Genomic DNA, 20,511 nt, shown 5'->3' with positions numbered 1-20,511 from the left:
GGCGGCATTCAGTTGATGGCTCAAACCTTTTGTAGCATATTGAAAAGGGTATAAAATATGCAGTAATACAGACTTTGGGCTAATATATTTTCAAAAATGTTTCATGCCTCATTTCTCACGTAAATTCTTAGGTTGCATTCAGCCTTCAGAGCGTCATTCATATTCATGATAGAAAAGAGGGATAACATTTATTACGTTCAGTGCTGGTGATATTAAGCACTGTCAAGCACCCCCACCCAGGACTGCACCAAAGCATTTTCTCCCTGCACTGCTTTAGTGGCAAAGTACTGCTGAGTAAATTGATTTAAAAAAAATGTGTGTGTGTGTTCATATACATATACGTATACATAAACCTTAGGCTGCCTTCTGTGACAGATATCAAAGTGCTAAGGGTTAGATCACTCCACACCCATTTCAGTTTCTTTCTTGATGTCCTTTTCTGTGCAGACCGTAAGGTTACGTATTTGAATTCTCAGCTTCTCCTGTAGTTGGGTTGGAGATGGGATCCAATTCTGGTCAATGAGATGTAGCCAGAAATGCCTGGAAAGGGCTTTCTTTTCTGGGGAAACAAAAGCAAAGCTTTGTCCTTAGCCCTTCTCCCTGCCTGGAGCTGGGACATGATACCTGGTGTCTGGACATGATAGCAGCTGTCTTCCCACCATAAGGGCAAAAGGCACATGTTAAGAATGGAGGAGCAGGCAAATGCATCGCATTCTGAACAGCTGCAGCAGCACTGGACTGCCTGGGTCTGGCCTTACTGTATGGGAACTGGAGCCCCATCCTTGTTTAAGCCACTGTTGCTGGGCATTCTGTTCCTCAAAGCTGAGTGTGTTCCTAACTGATAGACTTTATTTTTAAAACTGTCGCTTTTGCTAATGCTGAACTCTAATTGCTAGATCAAATTGTGTCTAGATTTGGCTCTGACTGTGCAGCCTGCACTAACCTCCTTCAGTTCTTATGCAGTATACGCAGCACCTAGAATTGAGAGTTAGTCATTTAGTCATTAAGATGAAGATTGGATTAATAACTGATAAACCACGGGCTGTGTACAGCCCATTGGCTATATACAGACATAACACTGTATCCAGTGCAGCACACTGTGGTTGGGAAAGGTGTGTAGACTGTGTCACAGTGGGACTACTTTTCTGTGAGTTTGACTGAGGTTACCACACTAGGTGACTGGAAAAGAACTTTAAGGTTATGCTGTGATCTGGATCTGTTAACAAGAAGGAGGGCAGATCTCTCACTAGGTTTCATCAGACACATTTTGGGTGGTTCTAAAAAGGATCTGAACAATCTGTAAGGCGGGGGAAAAAAGAGGCCAAAATGACAGACTGTTTAAGTAGTACCCGCAAGTGTCAACATAATATAGTCTTGACGTATGGAGTGATAATATAAAGATGAACTAATGAGGTTGTGCTTGGTTCTTATTTTCGGATACTTTCTTATCCATTATGTAACTTTAGCTACTATATTAGTTATCTATTGCTGCATAACAGATTGGCCCAAAATTTAGGGGCTTGAAACAACAAACATTTATTATCTCACAGTTTCTGCAAGTTGGGAGTTTGGGAATGGACTAGCTGGGGATTCTAGCTCAGGGTCTCCTATGAGTTTGCAATCCAAATGTCATCTGAAGGCTACCAGTGGCTGAAGAAATTGCTTCCAAACCCCCCCTCATGGCACAGGCGGCAGGCCTCAGCTCCTTGCTGAGGGCTGGTTGGAGGCGTCAGTCCCTCACCGTGTTGGCCTTGCCATGGAGTTGCTTGAGTGTCCCTGTAACATGGCATTTGGCTTCCCACAGAGTGAGTGATCCAAGACACAGAATAAGGAGGAATCTATAATGCCTTTTAAGATCGAGTCTCAGAAGTCATACATCATCGCTTCCACCTTATTCTATTTGATAGAAGCAGGTGATTAAATCCAGCTCATACTAATGGGAGGGGCATTATGACTGCCTTTTGAAGACAGTAGTATAAAACAATTTGTGGATCTATTTTAAAACCACCGGAGCTACCTAGTAGTATTTTGAGGTTATAGGTGGAGGAGTTTTACTACATCCTAAGAGCAAGATTATAACTCATTTTACATATAGAAAGAATATAGGGCTCTATTTGTTAGCTAAATGGAAAATGTAATCTTTTTTTTTTTTTAACAGAAGACTTTAAAGAATGACTTTAGTTGGTGTTAAAGGAACATTGAATGTTGGTGTGAAATCTACATCTTTGTCTCTGGGGAAATAAAATTAAAATCAGACTAGATCTATTCATTTCAGTGTCCAAAGTTATACTGTGTATCTCTGTCTTTCTTTATTCCCTTTTAAAACAAGGAAAAGGAGTTAAGCAACCTTCCATTTGAACTTTTAGTTTATTCATAGAAAAGGAAATGCCTAATTCTAACAAATGAATTTTATGAATGAACTATATTCTCTAGCTTAATTATAACTCCAAATACAAGTAGGTATTTTCCCCTGTTGATCACCTTAAAAGACTGATAGGAATTACTTGGGTATTCCTTAGCATTATTCTCATTTTTAAAAGGAATTATATATTCAAAAAACGGCTGGTAAACACAATCTGGTAACTTATACTGTACCAAGCACCAAGTACTAATTGTCACCTTTACAATGTGACGCAAACCTGAAAATGTGGGCCTAGTCTTTTAAAAACCCACAGACAACATAAAGCCCAGTCACTCAGTACTACCTTCACTCGTTTCAGCTACTCTGTCAGTTTATACTACTTGGTCGTTGGCTAGAACTCGTGAGACTTCTTGCTTTACCTTTATGTAAGTCATAACTCTTGACTTCAAACTTGTTGCTTAAACTCTCTGTGTTTCGATTTCCTTCTGTGTAAAATGGTGATAAGAAAAACTTCTTATGATTGTTATAAATATTAAATGAGGGTCGGCCCCGTGGCCAAGTGGTTCCACACTCTGCTTCGGCGGCCCCGGGTTCGTGGGTTCAGATCCCGTGTGTGAACCCCCTCCACTCACCAGCCATGCTGTAGAAGTGTTTCACATACAAAAAATAGAGGAGGCTTGGCAGGGATGTTTGCTCAGGGCTAATCTTCCTCAAGCAAAGAAAGAGGAGGATTGGCAACAGATGTTAGCCCAGGGTGACTCCTCCTCAGGAAAAAAAAAAAAAAAATTAAATGAAGCAGCATATTATACTACTCCCAGAAGATGTTCAATGAGCCTTCATGTTCTCTCTCTAATCTCCTCTTAATACCGTTGTAGGCTTTCCCCTAAAATAAAATTTGAAATTCTCTTCTATTCTCTGTTATACACTCCAGCAAATGCCTATTGTTGCAGTCTTGAAGTACCAGGTACACGAATTTTCCAAAAGAAGTGGAAGTTGACAGTAAGGAGCTTACATTGACAGGTACCAAACGTAATAAAAGATATCCTATTTTGCGACTCCAGATATTACCCAACTCCAAATGTATATTTGGTTTGAGTTTAAGTTCTATCAGAGTTTCAAAAATGGATGCTCATTATGTACCCAGTAATGAAGAACACTAGGGAAGAAGGAAGAGAGTGCTTCATAAACCATTTTCCGGACTCTAACTCTCTGTCCACCAACCTTCTTCTGGGTTTTGGACCATGTGTTGGGACTGAACTAAGTAAGGTCTGGGGAGTGAATCCACTATATATAATATGTGTATTCTCTATATATATGTACAGGCACATACATATTCATCTTTGATATATGTGAAGATGAAGCCACTGATGAAACATTAATGAGTATACTTTGATAATTTGATTATTATAATTAAGAAAACGGATCATTTCCCAATTATTTTGGTAGCTCTGTAGAGTTTCGTTTGTTTTTGTTTTTGTAAGACTGTTGACATCAGTCTTCACCTTTTCCTTTTCTAATGCTAAGGGGTGACCTTTGAATGTTGGAGTGCATCTTACTGTCAAAGACATGTTAAGCCTACTGCCAGTGAAATAGTAGGAAATTTCTCCCTAGATAATCCTATGTTCAAGTGGTTTTTCTATCTCTTTCCCAATAATTTTAATGCCATAAGCATTGTTTTCTATAGTTCTTTATCATATTTGTTTTCAGCTGCCACATGAAAGTGTTTCTAGAGAACATAAAAAGACTTGTCCTTATTGAGAAGTGTCCTGACCTAAGACAAGCATAAAGCATTCCCTTCAAAGAAGGAGGAATTTCTGTGTAAAATTTTTTCTGTAAAATTTAGCAGTTTCTCCTGATATGTAAAATTTCATGGTGTTAAAAAGCATATTTTCTTGGTGCGTCAACTCTTTCTTATGATATTAAAATCCTCAGATCACATCAACCACCCTTCTTTCCTTGTTGAGTTGTTTCTAAACAGAGGGTCACGGAAAGGACATGTTTTAGAAGGTCTGGAAAATTTCCAGGACAATCACGTACATTAGCAAGTCTTACAGTATTACGGACTTAAATAAACCATAAGCCTACTTTACAGTTCTTTTTCCACAATGGCTTTTGGGAACACTGTGAGCTAAATTAAACAACTCTATTTGATTATTGTTTCCCAAAATGTAATAAAAACTTGCAGATTCTATGGCAAATAATTACCTTCAACGAATCATGTTTCTTTATGTAGGCATGAATATAATAGGTTCAGGATATCTGTATTCTCACAGCCCTCTTTTCCCAAATATAATTAACATGTGAACATCTAAGTTTCTACAAGAGTTTTCTTCTCAACAGTAGTTTTCTGCCTAAGGGATGACAGCTGTGCTAGGTCAGAAGAGGTGAGGGAAGGGTGCTGCTTAAATATTACTTCCGTTCCCTGAAAAATGACTGCACTCTGCCCTTGCTGTTTCCCATGCCTTTTCAGTTTTTGATAACTAGTTAAATATCAAAGAGCTGTGGGAAAAAAACAACTGGATCTCAATGAATACCAAAAGGACGTCCAGATGAACATAAAGCTATGCATCTGGGAGGACTAGCAAATAATGTAATTAGAAGCAGAAGCAAGAGAATTGGCTCAAGAGACCTTGAGCTACTGCTGACTGTGCTCTTAGACCACTGAGTTCACATTTCTGTGCCTCACTTTCTTCATTTTTAAAGTAAGTTATTGGACTAGATGATTACAAAGGCTTCTTCAAACTCTTGTAACCTGTGATTAACGGTAGCTCATTCCCACTTTTTCCTTGATACTCTTTTGAGGTCCAAGAGTGTATGTAAAGTAACAAAAGGAGATACTTATCTAGCCTAATGTCCTTAAACTTAATTAAGGAACAATGAATTCCATGATCCAACTCTTCACTTTATGGAAGTGTGGAGAAGTGAAGTGGCTTGCTCAGGTTCACGTAGCTAGTCACGTTAAGCAGAGCAGTCACTTATCTGCAGACCAGGGCTGAGTCTATTAAACCAGATTTTCCTGATATTTTTTCTTTATTTCTCATGTGTATTAAATTCTAACTCTTAGATACAAGGATTGTATTCTTTTCGAGGTAATTTCCTATACCCATGGCTCCTTGTATTGCTAGGAATCCAATAGGTGCTTAATAAAAATTAATTAATTTGTATACTGGCTCTTAAATTTCCTATTGTCCACATTTTTTGGTCAGCTAAAAAGTGTACCCAAAAAGAGAAATAGTCTCATGAATGGTTCTAGAAACTTCTTTAAAATTTCAGAGCAGTGGATATTACATAGGAAGTAAGAAAGATGTCGCTTCTGCGGCCTTTTCCCTTGAACCAGCATAACCCCATTTGCATCTCTGACTTGTGTAATCCTGGTAACTTCCAGCTGGCTTGGCAGTGTCTCCACATTAAGAGACAGACCCCAACCTGTATGGTTCAATTAACAAAGAGCAGTCTTGGCTCCCTATACAGAAGTGGGAAGAGATGGTCACGAAGTCGCAACTTCCTTGTACCGTGGAACATAGAGGCTGTGTAGCACATTCTTGCAAGATCAGAATTGTGTACCGCAAAATCTGCTTGAGAGAAGGAGAAGGAGCTAGAAACCTGTATTAGGACTTGAGTGGGTGATTTGTATTTGTATGGCAGGATAAGACTGTTGCATAAAGGGCTTTGTTAGACATGCTAAATTACACTTCTTGCTAATCCTCTAGGATTTCCTTTCTCCACATTGCCTAATGTAGTCTTTCTCTCCTGTGAATGACCATCACATTTTATTTGTACTTCTTAGATGACACACATTAACCTTTTCCTCCAGATGTATTTTTGACCAGCTGTTCAGTTCACATATATTTATTGAGCATATTAGAGACCAGGTTTGAGATGTGTAAAACAGCTCTGAAACCCCAAAGAGCTCTAGTGGAGGGGACAGGCACAGAAACAGGTGACTGTTTTTTTCAGTGGCTCATATTAAGCAATGAGCATCACAAGGCAGACAAAATGCCTTGTTCTCCTTTGCATCTCCCACAGATTAGGTGCTCAGTAAATGTGTTTTGAATGAATAAATAACTATCTCATAAGCCTTCTAGGAGAATATATTCTATTTTATTCATTCCTTCCTTCATTCAGTGACTGTTTTTATTATACCCAGAGCTATTTTAAGCGCAAGTCCAGTCTTAGTTTAATTTCAGTTGCTATCACTGAAGAAGAAAACTTTGTAATTATAATATATAAGAATATCTAATATCAACATGGCAATTTTTCCATCAATTATTTCTTCAATCAATATTTTATTTGCATAAATGAATTATTTTTAAATTGTCTTTTTAGTTAGTTGTAGTTCCAAGAAAGCAGTAAAATAAACCTCTAAAGTGAAACTTGTTTGTTTTCATGTGTTTGCATTGATTGATTCTGGTTCATAATCCTCTTGGTTTTATTACTGTTCATTGAGTTACTAAATGTTAATCGATCATTGTGACCTTACAAGTTATCTTTTTAGAGTATGTTTTAGGTCATAAATACAGAATAGTCACTTATATATAAAAGAGAATGGAGGTATAGCTTTGGAGTTTTAATGATCTCTCCATTTAAAGTGAATTCTTTATTTTTGTTTTTGTTTTTACCATGAAAATGGCTCTCATCATTCTATCCAGTCCCTAGGTACCTTTAAGTGGCTAGGAAAAAATTCATGGTAGAAAAACTGGGTACTTCTGTCCGGCTTGGCAGGACATATTGGATTACAAAAACTTGGATTCTAAGTACATTTTTTAAATTATGGAATTTCTCCCAATTATTGAAGTAATGTATCTTCATTGTAGAAAACTTGGAAAATGCACAGTATATAAAGAAGCAAATAAAGTCACTTAGAGTAGTATAAAGTAGTAAAAAGTATAAACACACTTTTTACACAAATTTATATTCTGATTTTTCACTTAGTGTATTGTGAGCATTAAAAAAAAAATCATTCTGAAGCCCTAAGAATTGGTACATTTTTAGTAACTAAACAAAAAGTCATAAGACTAGAAAGCTGAGAAATTGTCAATGCAAAACACATGAAACTACCTGAAGTTTCACTTCAGGGTATTCATTACAGCTTTTTTAGAAAAAGAAACCAAAATATTAGTAAAAAGAATTTCTCTTTCCTCTGCTGAAGAAATTGTGTGAAATAGACCTCAGGTGATCAGGTTTTCTCTATGTGAATTCTTGTTAAAAATGTCACAAGAAAGGAAAACTTTTCCAAATCAGAAATTAAGAACAAAAAGAGAACAAAGGAAGTTACTTTACTTCCTTCAAGATCTATCATGTTACTTTCAAGTTCCTTCAAGTTGCTGACTCGGTTAGGTGATCAGGATTTAGTTAGTCTCCATAAGCCTAAATTTCTCCTGTGTGAAAGGAAGGGATAAATTGGAAGAGATTTAAATTCCCTTCTGGCAAAATATATGTATATATAAAACAGAAGATATATTTATGTAAAAAAATATATATATACACACACATAAATAAAAGAAGAGAGGCCTGTAAATCTGAGCATGTGTACCTGATGCTTTTCCTCTATCATAGAGAGCCACATTTAATTTACAAATCCAAACCCTGAATTTGCTTGGCTTAATTTGGCTCTCAATACTGGATAACTAATAATTATGCTTGCTCCTAAAAAAGGACATTGGATTAAAAGTCAGAATACTTGATTCTCATCCTAGCTCTGTTATTAATGAATTATCTTTCCTTGGATAAGCCACTTAGCTTCTCTGGATTTTCTCATTTTTTAAATAGGCTGGTAGACTAGATGTCCAATAAGTTCCATTCCAGCTCATAAAATATGATTGTAAGACTAATCCAGTTCAATAATTCATTAATGCTATTTTCTAAAAATTATTCTGTCATCTTAATAGTCAAGCAAAGTGTCAGAAAGTGAGATGTATTTAATCCAACACTTCTAACAGAATTTTACATTAAGGAATGTGACCAAAATGAGCTAAAAGATATGCACATTTATATATGCACAATATATATGAAAGATATAGTGGATACATGCTAAAATATACATATGAAAAATATTTAATTTATATTTACATATAATTACCATCTTAATGGATAAAAAATAAGTAAACTAAATGCAATAATTTTCTTCTCTCATTTGTCGGTTTCTAATCATGTTGTTTTGTATCATTGCATTTCAAAACAATAGATTTTACAAAATCAAGTCTTCATCCATTTATTCCTTTATTCATTTCTTATCATTATTTCAACTAATTCATGTGGAGTACCAACTATCAACAACGTTGTAGATACTAAGGATATTGTATGCTAACTATACGGACGGGTGTGGTTCCTGGCTTGCTTCAGCTTAGTGTCTACTGGGGAAAAACCATTTAACCAATGATACAATGTTTGAAATTGCGGTGAAAGCCAAGAAGGTAAAAGAATAGGGACCTAATTTGGATTTTGGAGTCAGGAAAGATGTCTCTGAAAAAATGGCATTTAGGCCAATGCTCCAAGAGTGAATAGGAATTAACCAGGTCAGGAGAATGAGAACAAGCATTCCAGACAGTGGGAGCAGCACACACAAAGACACCGAGAAAGGAAAGAGCTCCAGAGACTGGAACCCAAAGTTCTGCCTGTGAGGCCAAGTGGAGCCTGGACACGTAGGCCTTACAGACCTAGTCAAGTATTTGGATGCTATTTAAAGAAAACTGGGAAATTCTGTAGTAATTTAAGCAAGACAGTAGTATTGTCAGATTTCATCTTTCAAAGGGAACTCGAACATTGTATTGTGAATGAACTGAACGAGTGCAAAAGTGAAAAGAACACCAATTAGAGACTTGGCAATAGTTTCAATGAGAGAAAATTAAACTAGAGTGGTAACAATGGAAATGGAGAAAAAGAAACGATTCAAGATACATTTTGGAGAATAGGCCAAACTCAGCAATGGAATAAATATAAGTAAACAAAGGAGAGGTAAGTGCAAAAGTGATCATCTGATTTACGCAGTGTGCAGTGGGGTGGATGAAGATGGTGTTCGTTGAGTTGAAGAAGACCAGATGAGAATCATATTTGGGGGTCTAGAGGTCAGTCTTGATCATGCTTCTAAGTCATTTAAAATAGACAATTGGATGTGTGAGTCTGAAGCTCTAAAGAAAGCCCTGGAGAAATAAACTAGGAATCATCAGCATATAAGTGATATTAAAAGCTGTGTGTGTGTGTGTGATGAGAAAATAATGATGGTGGTATTAGATGAGGGCCCAGAGCTAGTTCTAAAGGAATTTAAGCATTTAATTTTGAGAGAAAAGGAAGCGTCAGCATATAGGAGATAAAGAAGAATAGCCAGAAAAGGTTAAAAGGAAAACCAGGGAAAATGGCGTGAAAGAAGCCAAGAAAACAAGGTATTTCCTTAAAGTCATCATGATCAGTGTTGCTGAATGTCAGATAGTAGTGGAGTTTGAGAATGGTTCATTGGACCACAAATGCAATTTAAAAGGAATAGTAGAGACAAAAGCTGATTGATGAGTACCTGAGGTGAGTTGAAAGGATGGGAAATTAAAGGACTTAAAGGAAGCGTACACAGTTAACTTCTTTGAGAAGCATGCCTGGGAGAGGGAGGAGAAAGAGTGGTAAATAAAAGATGGTGAATTAAAGATGGATGAGATCAGAGCACGTTTTTGTGCTATTGGGAAAGTCCTTTTAAAAGTAAAATGATCAAAATTCATTAGAGAGGGAAGAGAAAAATGTAAACCAAATTGTGTCACTCCCATGATTAGAATAAAATGCGTATTATTCAACCTGTTCTACAAAAGCATCCTTGAAGGCCTCATCTCGTGATACTCTTCCCTTCTTTCTCTTCCTTGGGCACAGACTAATTCTTCCAGGAGTTCCAGCTTTAGAACCTTTGCACAAGCTGTATCCTCTTCCAGGAATTCTTTCCCTTCTGCTGTTTGCCTGGCTGACTCTTTTTCTGTCATTCAAGTCTCAGTTGAAATGTCCTGCCTGACTATCCACTGAATCCAAAACCATCTCCAAATGTCTCGTTTCTTCTTGTCATTCAGGTCGCAGTTTCAGTATCTTCAGTGAAGCCCCTCCTGATCACCCAGTGTAAATTAGTAACCCCATCCCCTGTCCCCACTCAGTCACTCTGTCTATTCTTAGCACAGCACATCTTACGTCACATTCTCTTGGGTATGTACTTGTTTAGGTTACGTTATGTTTACGGTATGTCACCTCCTTCTAGAATGTAGACTGTGAAAGCAGGGATCTCCTCTTACTTGCTCAATGTCATATCCTCAGACCATGTGACAGTGCTTGGCATATAGTAGGTACTTAATGAATGTTTGTTGTTTGGTTGAATGGTAAGTTTTATTTATGGCTCAGTCTTCTTAGAAAAATCTCAAAATTAAAAGGCACATTATTATAAATTTTAAACAAACTGTGCAAATATACAGGTAACACATTAGAGGATTATAGCAGGTAATATTATTATTTTGAAAATATTCTACAGGATTTCTTTTTAATAGATAATTTTAATGATTCTATATCTCTTATAATAGTATTAATTTTAACTTTCATCCTGCAGGTATATACTACCTAAAAGCAAGAGAAGGTTTTCCAGAAGTACTTTCCTATTAGAAAGTTGCCAGTCTAGTATAAAAAATTTACTAGGATAATCCATTTGATGGATAAAATATTGTGTGAAATCAAGAGTGTATTCATTCAGCAAAAATTTATTAAGCCATGTACTATCCTCGGCAAATGGAATTAAAAAATGAATAAAATGCAGTAGACTGATCTCTTTTAACTCAAAGATGAGTGAGTGGCTAAAGATAGGAAAGTTAACGATACTGTGCTTTAAAAAGGCTATAACAGAGTTTGAACAAAATAATGAGGGGTCAGTTTGTTTAACACTTCTGGGCCATGAGAGCTCACTCATCTGAATTTAGACATTGTACAAATGCTTCTGTTCCTCCTAGGGGAAATCATTAATAAGTTCAGTTACCCTGGTATATAACACCTTTCCCCAAATTGAGCATAAGTTTTTTTCATAAAGAAGGGGGAGAGAGAAGACTATTTTTGATGCCAATGTTTCAATGGAGCAATTAAGCTTTCCCTGTAACAGGAGGAGACTGCCGTAAGAAAGAAAGCACACCGAAGAAAAATATCATGCCCAATGATTGTGCAATGTCAGCTTATTTTTTCTGGAAGGGGCTAAAGATTAGAAAAATGACTCTTCCTGAGTTGTAAGGGGCCTGTAAAATTGAGTAATTCAGAAAGTACCGAAAAGGAGTACTGGAGAAAATAATACAGAAATAAATAGCAATAGAAATTGTGTTGAGCTAAGCATGACCTTTGGAAAGAGAGTGGAGATTTGCATATCTAAAAAAATCTCATCATAGTCTTCTCTGAAAGATAAAAATGATTTCAATATTTTCCCATTTATTTAAGGCAAATGGGTATGGCTTGCGCTGACAAAACGTCACATTTCCTACTTAGGTGCTATTATGCAGAGACAGAGCATCAAGTTTATACTGGTTGCTCAAAGTCATTCTTATAGACCAAGAATAAGAGCTAAATATAATGATTGGAGATGTTTGCATGCCAGAGATCCTTTTCTTCCAGACATTTCTTTGGGCTTATAGCCTCTCTCAAAGGATTGGAAAGCACTATTATAAATATGTCTCATTCAAACATTAGTGAGGATGCAAATCATTCACCTTTTGAAAATTGCAGTATCTATTTAAATGTCATTTATCAACTGTTCAAATAGAAAGAATGAGGCAGAAGCAGAGGGAGAAATATTTCTAAGTCCAGAACTTTCTGGGTGGAAAAGAAGTATTTTGCTATGTATTACTTCACATCTAGTTTATAACAGAATTCAACCATTTTACCAATTAGTATAAAACTTATCACATAAAGTATTAATTTCCAACATATGTTGAAATCCTAAAGAGTAAGACAGCCTAAAACAATAAGTAAAAGCAATATAAAATTTGCCAACACTAAACTAGCGGAAAATATTTCTGTATCTTCCAAGGAAACTTTGAGTCATTAATGCAATTTTAATTCTTTTATTGACTTTTTTTGCCGTAGTAAACCAGTGATACTTATATACTAAAACGTAATGTAGAATGTGGTGGCTGTGTTTTATTTTGCTCAGTGTGTAACTTCTAGAAAGCAAGAGACTGTTTAAAGAAAAGTATATTATTTGAAAACATTTCATACTTGAAATAAAGTGCTGTTTTACCAGAAATTTCCAGAATGAAAGTGAAAAAAATTTGAATTCTGCTTTTTATTTTGCGCACCATCAGTCTATTCCTGCACTTGCAAGCAGCAACTTTAAACCTCTTGTTCCATTTATGTTGCGCTTTAAAGACCTTGTTCCTTGGACTATTTCACATTGAGCAGGAATAAGTCATTTATAGATGACTCTGAATTCAATCAATTTTGCTGCATTTTTAAGTAAAAAAAAATTGATAAAAAGCGCCCTGTTTCCGTATGACTGAGCAGTTATAATATATTTTACAAGTTTGAACCCCAAAAATGTGATGTGCTTTCGAGTTATTGCTTAAATTGTCACAGGCTACAGGTTTTAAGGTCTCATTATTTCCCCACTTTTATCATCTCTACAAATTTTATATTTAATCTTTGGTGAAGAATAATTTGTCTTTACCTTGAGCTATGTTTGTGCTAGGCAATAAGACCAGGTGGTGACCCAGTGGAATCCATGGGGACGTTAAAGAGACTACAGAAACTGGTTTGGACCAAGAAAGCCAGGGTACCAAGTCTGGATGAGACGAAACCCACGTTAATAAATCTCCGTAAGTAAGAACTCAATGAGCTGCTAAAAATTTTTCGAGGAAGTATTGCAGTTGCATGTATTAATGAAGGCCATTTTGATAACGCCTTAAAGTAATCATTAAATATTCTTTTATTTCTTTACTACCAAATTATTTGTAAAACAAATATCTTCACCCTATTCCTAAATTTCTTCTTATTCCTATACTCCACTATTCCTCCTTCCCCTCAGGACTAGGCACAGGGGTAGAGTGAGAGGAAGCTATGGCTGAAGCTCAGCAAGAGAATAAGGGTCAGCAGTCTCTACTCTTCCCATTCCTTGGCCACAGAAAACAGTAGTCTTTAATTTTAATGTGAGTGCAGCAAATTGGCGTGTCGTGACATGGAACTTTGACTTTCATTTACTTATTTACAATAAGTCCCTATAAATCATAATCTTTTGTTTACACCAGTTAAGCATTTGAACTTAAAGAGATTCAATAATGTGGTGCAATTTACTATGAGTCATATATATTTCTATATTCTGTAACTGTTTTATATATTACTAGAAATTTCATCAGACCCTTCACCACAAGTAAATATAGGTTTCACTAGTCAACTTTATAGTATTAAAGATATACCTTTTACTTTTGTTTTCTCAGTCTTGTTCTTGCTTTTCTAAACTATTCCCCTGTGAGACACACAGCATGCATAAATCTCTTTGAAGATTGATATGAAAATAGAAAATTTTAGAATACCAATAGGATTTTAGCTCATATCCACTGAGATTTCATTCTTTTAAGTAAGGCAAAGATTTAATTTTCTTCCTTATGATGCTCTCTTATACATGTGCCTTCAAAAAATTATAAATATGTAAAAATGGAAGGACACCATATTATGCTTATAAGATATGGGGAATTTTTTAATTTGTAACTTTTTCAAATATCTTTCAGTATACCATTTGCACGTGGCTTCCAGTTATTCCAGTCAAACTGACTTTAATCGTTATATATCTCTATATGTCTTCAAAAAATTTGGCGTAAATCTGTTTTTATAAAACAAATCATTTAATATAGAAAAGAGTCTTTAAAGAAATGCAATTGTAAATTATTTTGTGAAGTTAAATCACTTCTTGGTTTATCCTGTGGTGTTCATTCATTTCTGTTATATAAAGGGAAGTATAATTTAATTTCTATATGTGCCAAACTATTAGACACTTACTTCTTAACTTATTTTTCTTCATCTTTCAGAAGATGAAGATGAAACATTGATTTCCTGTATGAAATTAGCCAAATCTCAAGAAAGGAAAGTTAATAATGTTGGCACAAGGAGGAAGGAAGAAGTGGAGATTAGATTAGATTCTATTTCTGCATCACTGGTTAGATCTAGCACTTCAGCTGGATGCAGCTTGGCAGAAATGTTATCCTATAATGAAGGTGAAATTCCGATGTGGAACAGCTGGAAGCCTTTTCCAGAAAACCCGCTCTGGACATGTGTTGATTTCCAAATTGCCCAAGTTGCCCCCTGGGACAACTGTTTCCGCTGCACTCACCACCCACGTCTCAAGTCTTCTGGTACAGATATGGATCTCCCACATTCGTGGGTAAGTTTGTAAACTACGGAAATGTATCGTCTTATCTGAGTATTTGTACTGGCAGGAAATAAGCAGATAACAAAAGAGCTAAGCAGTCAAATTTATCAGTCAGAAAGTTACCAGAGCTAGAGGAGTCTTTCTAAAAAGCAGTGCAGCTCTTGTGACTTCTGCTATCGTGTTGCTATTGCATATATTCCTTAGTGTTCAAATAAACTACTGCGTAATATTTTCCAGGGATTTCCTTTTAATTGAAGGATGACTTTGGATGTTGATTCAGATCAAGAAAATGTGCATTGAAGTGACTAAATGATTGCTGTTGCCATGAAGTTTCAGTAACACATCATAGCTAATTTAAGTGAGCATTTTCTCTAGGCCTGCCATTCTCCTAAGGACTTTAGATGTGTTATTTCATTTAAATCTGACAACAACCCTATAAGGTAGGGAGTGTTAGTCTAATACTAATTCCCCCTTGTTTTATAATTGAGAAAAATAAGGCACAAAAAATTTAGTGGAAAAGAAGTGAAGCCAAGATCTAGAACCTACACAGTCTTCTGCTAGGGATCCTGTTTTTAGCTTATACTTTATGTTGCTTCCCATATACTAAGCTAGGCCCTAAGGCTGTACTGGTGCAAGAGAGAGTATGGACTCTGAAGTTAGACAAATTTGGGTTTAGATCCAAGCTCTGCTACTGGTTTAGCTTGGGCAAACTACTGAAACCTTTTAATCTTAATTTCTCAATTGTAAAATGGAAATAGTAATATTAAACTCATGAAGTAATTGAGAAACTAAAATTAAATAACACAAATATTCTAGGACTTGAGGAACTATTCTTTTCATCTTGATTGTAAGTTACTTAAGGCGTGTGTTGTGCCTTTATTTCTCTACAGTTCGTGTGTTTGGGTTTGTAGTGAATGAATGGAACAACTCTTGTATCCAGGAACCCTACTCTATACCATTTTGGTCTAAGAATCAGTCTCTCATTAGACACAGGCTGTATTTCATGCTGCATTAGAGATCTCTGAAGAGGCTTCTTCTCTCTTGGAGTCCTTTTCACCTTTTGAGATTTGTATATTAAGTTGGGTCTTTGAAGACTAGAGCTCAGGTAATCTGTGTTCAAAGTACCACATGAAGTAGTACAGGTGTCTAGTAGCAGACTTGGAACTGATGAACCTGTTCAACAGTAATTATTTTTAAGAATGTCTTTCCCGCTTCCTTAGTCTTCATCTTCTCTTCTGGGGTTGCTGCATTTTTCAGGCTTCTTCTTGGAGCAGTTTCTTAGAGAGCAGCTGGTAATATAATTAGAAACTACTTCTGAAGACTCTCCCTGACAGCTTCAGGATCAAGATCAAGAATGATGACTACTTGGCAAGTGGCAAAGCTGGTATATAAGAATCCAAACACAAATATTCAGAGCTTCCTTTCAGAATTTAATCTGGACTCCTTAACTTGGCATTTCTGGATTTCAGCTCACTGGCCTCAATCTAACATTTCAGCTTTGTCTACTGCTTCTTCCTTACAGGTTTCCTATGCCGGACTGCCAAACTGAAAGATTTGCTATTCTTAATAACTGTCTTGCACTTTCCTCCCTCTCCATCTTTGTGTTTACGTGCCTAGTATGTTATTCTCTCCTTTAAAACTTACCCCATCCCTTAGGACTCAGATCAAATACTTTGTCCTCTAGAAAACCTTCCTGGGTCATGCCAGATAGAAGAACTTCTAGATCACTTAAGGGCATTATTCTTTCATTATAAGTTCATCAAACACATATTGGCATCTACTGTGTGCCACTCACAATATTAGACCCTGAGGATACAGAGCTAAGCAGTGTCTACACTGCCCCTGTCTTCATGGAGCATCCTGTATTCCACCCTGTAGTGAAATTAGTGGGGCATTTGTTCATTTGCTAAAAGTAATTTATCTTTGTATCTTCTATAGCCCCTAAAATGTTATGGGCACAAAATAAATATTTGAGTAACATTTGCTGACTAATTGAATGGAGTTTTAGAAATCAGTGGACGTTGTTTCCATTGATCTAAATAAAACATTTCTTCTCATTCTTCTAATGGTTCTTAGGAGATTCCATTTATACATAAACTCAGTTATTGTGTGTATGTGAGTGTTTGTGAATGTGTGTGTAGTTTTAGGTATATATACGACAGTAATGTTTTTCTTTTTTACTTATGTAGTTTTACTTATGTAGTTTTGTCTATTTTAGTACATAACTAAATGATTAAGTAAGTGAGTTTTTTCTGCAGAAGGTCAAACATAACTGCAGAATGCCCAGAATTTTAGATGATAATGTTCAGCATTAGTGATGGGAAAACCTCAGTGGATTTCGAGAGAGGGTTCAAGAACATGTCAGAGTTAAATTGGTTTGGTCCACTTAATGAGACCACTTTCACTCAGGGATTTGAGACATAGAGTGAAAGAAGTTGGATGAGTGCAAATTATTATTTTTATATTCTACACATATATTCTATAGTAATAACAAGTGAAAAATATCCAGTTTCATTTTAGCATAGCTGGTATTTTTTCTGTAGTAATTGCAGGGTTATTATTTGGGTTATACTTTAACTTTCATTCTATAGAAGGTAAAGAAGGCAGATAGTGTTGAGGGAAAAGATGTGCTTCTGAAATGAGTGTTACTTACTATCAATGACAGGTGGTCAGAGGTGACCTTTTGCAATTTTAAAGGGTAAAAGTGTGACTGCATTTTTTAAAGTCTATCAGTGTATGCAGATATGCTGGAGCTGGGCCTAAAGTCCACATTTCAGGGGAAATGAAACCAATTCACAAAGACACTAGTTTCTCCTTGACTTTAGAAATTTCAGCAATAGCAGATTCCAGTGTCTTTGATCCCATTATCAAATCAGAGTTTTGAGGTGGCCTGAAACTGACTTATCTTCCAGAAAGTCCTCATTTGCCCGGCTATGACTCCCTGCTAAGCCCACTGTAGCTTGCACTCTCAAGGCTGGTTCTGATAGAGCTGGGTTTAGTGCTAGCTCAGAGGTCACCAGCAGAATGAGCTTGAACAAACTCTTGACTGTCTTTAATCCACTAATTCCAATTCTGCACATTGGTTTCAGACCCTATTCATCCCCTTTCCTCTGAATGCCTTTGTACCTACTGAAAATGTCCCATTTGTAAGACAAGGTATTGATATCTACCAAGCAGAGTCATTGGGAAGATTAAAGAAATGGTATCAGTACTCAGTCAATATTAGGCAATATTTATACCAAAAATCAAAGAATCTAGAGGCTCATGCTAGGATCAGAAAGAAGCAAAATTTTATTCAGTTGAGATACTGTAAACAAACTGAACTCAGACAGGGAAATGTATTATTCGTGAAGGGCTCTTCATAGAAGTCAACAGGAGGAGAACGAGACGCACGCAGATATTTAACATGCAGTCTAGTTGTTTGTAAGTTCTATGGGATCTGGGGAGTGAGGAAAGATATGTGATTATGGAATTGATAGAAGTTGAAAAAGGTAAGAGATCAGATGTATGAAAGTGTATACTCCACAAGAGAAATGTGAAAGGAAGAACTACTTAAGGGACTGGGTCTTTTCTAATATCCAAGATGAGTGGTGTTGAGAGGGGATTTCAGATGCATCTTAAGAAAGGTAATAGTGAGGTAACCAAAAATAATATTTGAAGCCAAGTGTTTAAAATCAGTTTACAAGAAGAGTGATTGAAGGGTCCTTATGAAGCTCTGCATGCTAAGAGCTTGAAACACCTTAACAAAAAGAGGAAAGTGAACCATTGGCTTGGTTGGAAATAAGGGCAAGAAAGAGTAAAGCTTGTGTTGCAAAGGAGGTGCGGCCACCCTTTAATATAATATTATAATAAGAGCAAACATATTTTTCAAAATCTGGAAGAATTTTTCAGATGTATAGGAAGGATAAACAAATTATTTTTATAATATTAATACATGACAGTAATCTTGACCTGAAAAAGCGGAGCAAATATCCATTTCTCCCTCCAAATGTCTAAAATATTTTGAAATCTGTCTTATAAAAATTGCGTGATATGTTTAAAAAGTGTTAATAAAAGCTCTTTCAGGAAAAAGGAAAATCAAAGGCCTGAAAGAGCAAAACCAGACTCAAGTACAGAAGAATTCAGTGCAGTGTAGGTTAAAAAAATGCTAATAATGACAAAACCAAATAACATCATAAGCAGAGAAAGAGTAAAGTTTATATACAGAATCTCAAGGTGAGAAAATAAGCTAAGCTCTACTTAAAGCATCTTAAAGTCTAAGAAGAGGATGAGAAGAGTGGAAATTGAAGGTCTTGCTGGAGTATTACATGAACCCATCAAAATTATGCCAAAAGAGAAAGTGTGGATAATGGAAAATCTCTTTACGGAACTGTTTTAGTGAGAGGAACAGGATGTGTGCTAATGCTAACCAAGAAATAGAGGAACAAAAGATTTTACAATTAATCTTCAATTCAAATGGGGAGTAGTGGATGTTCTAATTATTGACATGGGAAAATTCTCTTGGGACGTATAGCCCCACTGCTAAGTGGTATGAAAGTTTTAATACTGCCCAAGAAAACTACTGATCTATGGGGGAGAGATGAAAAGCAGGGTAAGCTATTTGTGTCTGTCTTCTTCTTTGTCTCTGTTCTCAACCATGGCAACCTCTCCCAATGTCTGACCTTAGGCTCCCTCCATCAGTCAACATTATACATCATTATCAGATTAATCCACTAGATTGCTTTGCTGATCTACCTGATAAATGCTACCTGATTAATGATTCTGGAGCTCAATCCTAATAATGTTATTGCTCCTTTCATAAAACTTTAAATGTGTCCCCGACACCCACAGGGTCAAATGCAGACCTCTTGACCTAATCTACCTTTTAACTAGATCCCCACACGTCTCTTTCACACACACACTCAGCTACAGGCAAAGTGATACCAACCTTTTGCCAAATACAGTGATTCTTCTCCCATCTTCATAGCTGTGTTTAGACTATTTGCTCATTTTGGCCTTCTTTTCTTCTCTACCTATTTGATGAATAGTATAGAAGTTTAAGAGTGTAGATGGATAAGTAACAATCCATGAATACACTTTAAAGAAAAAAAATGTATGTATGAAAAGGAATGAGGATTGAGAGGACCAGTAAAAAGAGAAGGAGGAGGCACATGGTTAGGAAAAACAGCAAAATTAATTTCCTGGATTCTATTATCATTTTCTTTGTACATTAGTGATTTGAGACTCCTACAAAAAAGGCTTTGTGGTCCCATTGATGGGGGTATTTTTTTGGTGCAGTGAATAAGACATGCTAAGAAGACTGCTCACATATCTACCCAGAGGAAGGCATGCCATGAACCATCAGTGCAGAATTTCCTCTAGTTTAACATCTTTGTGTTCAACTCTGACAGCAAAAACCATTTGTTAGAACAGCTTTAAATTTTCATCTGCTTACACTGGAATTGTGATAGTATCGAAAGAGAAAAAGTTCAGTGAATAGATTTGGGCAACTTATGAAAAGGAAGTCAGAGTAAATGATAATCTAGACTGATAAATTCAAAAGGAAATAGGAAAATGTGATAACAAAAATACCAAAAGATATCTATACTTACTACACTCTGCACTGAAATTAATAAACTTGAGAATCAAGATTCTAAAACTACTTTTAAGAGCCTAAATGAACAAGAATAATTAATTATGAATATTTTACATGAAAAGTTTTAAATTATAGCCAGTGTAATGTTTTATGGAAGGACAATTGATATTTACCCAAGAAGAATATGAAAAACAGGAGATGCTGCAACAACTTATTTATTCATTC

General features: G+C 36.1%; 1 protein-coding gene across 3 annotated transcripts in view; it reads left to right on the top strand.

Annotated features, from left to right (window-relative positions):
* The window catches only part of SAMSN1 (SAM domain, SH3 domain and nuclear localization signals 1), a 133,145-nt gene that overhangs the window by 36,428 nt on the left and 76,206 nt on the right, over positions 1-20,511 (top strand). For 2 of the 3 annotated variants that reach the window (XM_070488708.1, XM_070488709.1), the window contains 2 exons: positions 13,038-13,164; positions 14,371-14,723. The exons of the other annotated variant lie outside the window; for it this stretch is intronic. In XM_070488708.1, the coding sequence (XP_070344809.1) occupies positions 13,038-13,164; positions 14,371-14,723 (480 nt within the window). The remainder of the gene's footprint in view (positions 1-13,037; positions 13,165-14,370; positions 14,724-20,511) is intronic. 3 annotated transcript variants of the gene reach the window in all.

This window comes from Equus asinus, chromosome 18, assembly GCF_041296235.1.
Source record: "Equus asinus isolate D_3611 breed Donkey chromosome 18, EquAss-T2T_v2, whole genome shotgun sequence".
NCBI classification, from domain to species: domain Eukaryota; kingdom Metazoa; phylum Chordata; class Mammalia; order Perissodactyla; family Equidae; genus Equus; species Equus asinus.
The sequence above is the reverse complement of the archived record's forward strand: the minus strand, read 5'-3'. Positions and strand labels throughout refer to the sequence as shown.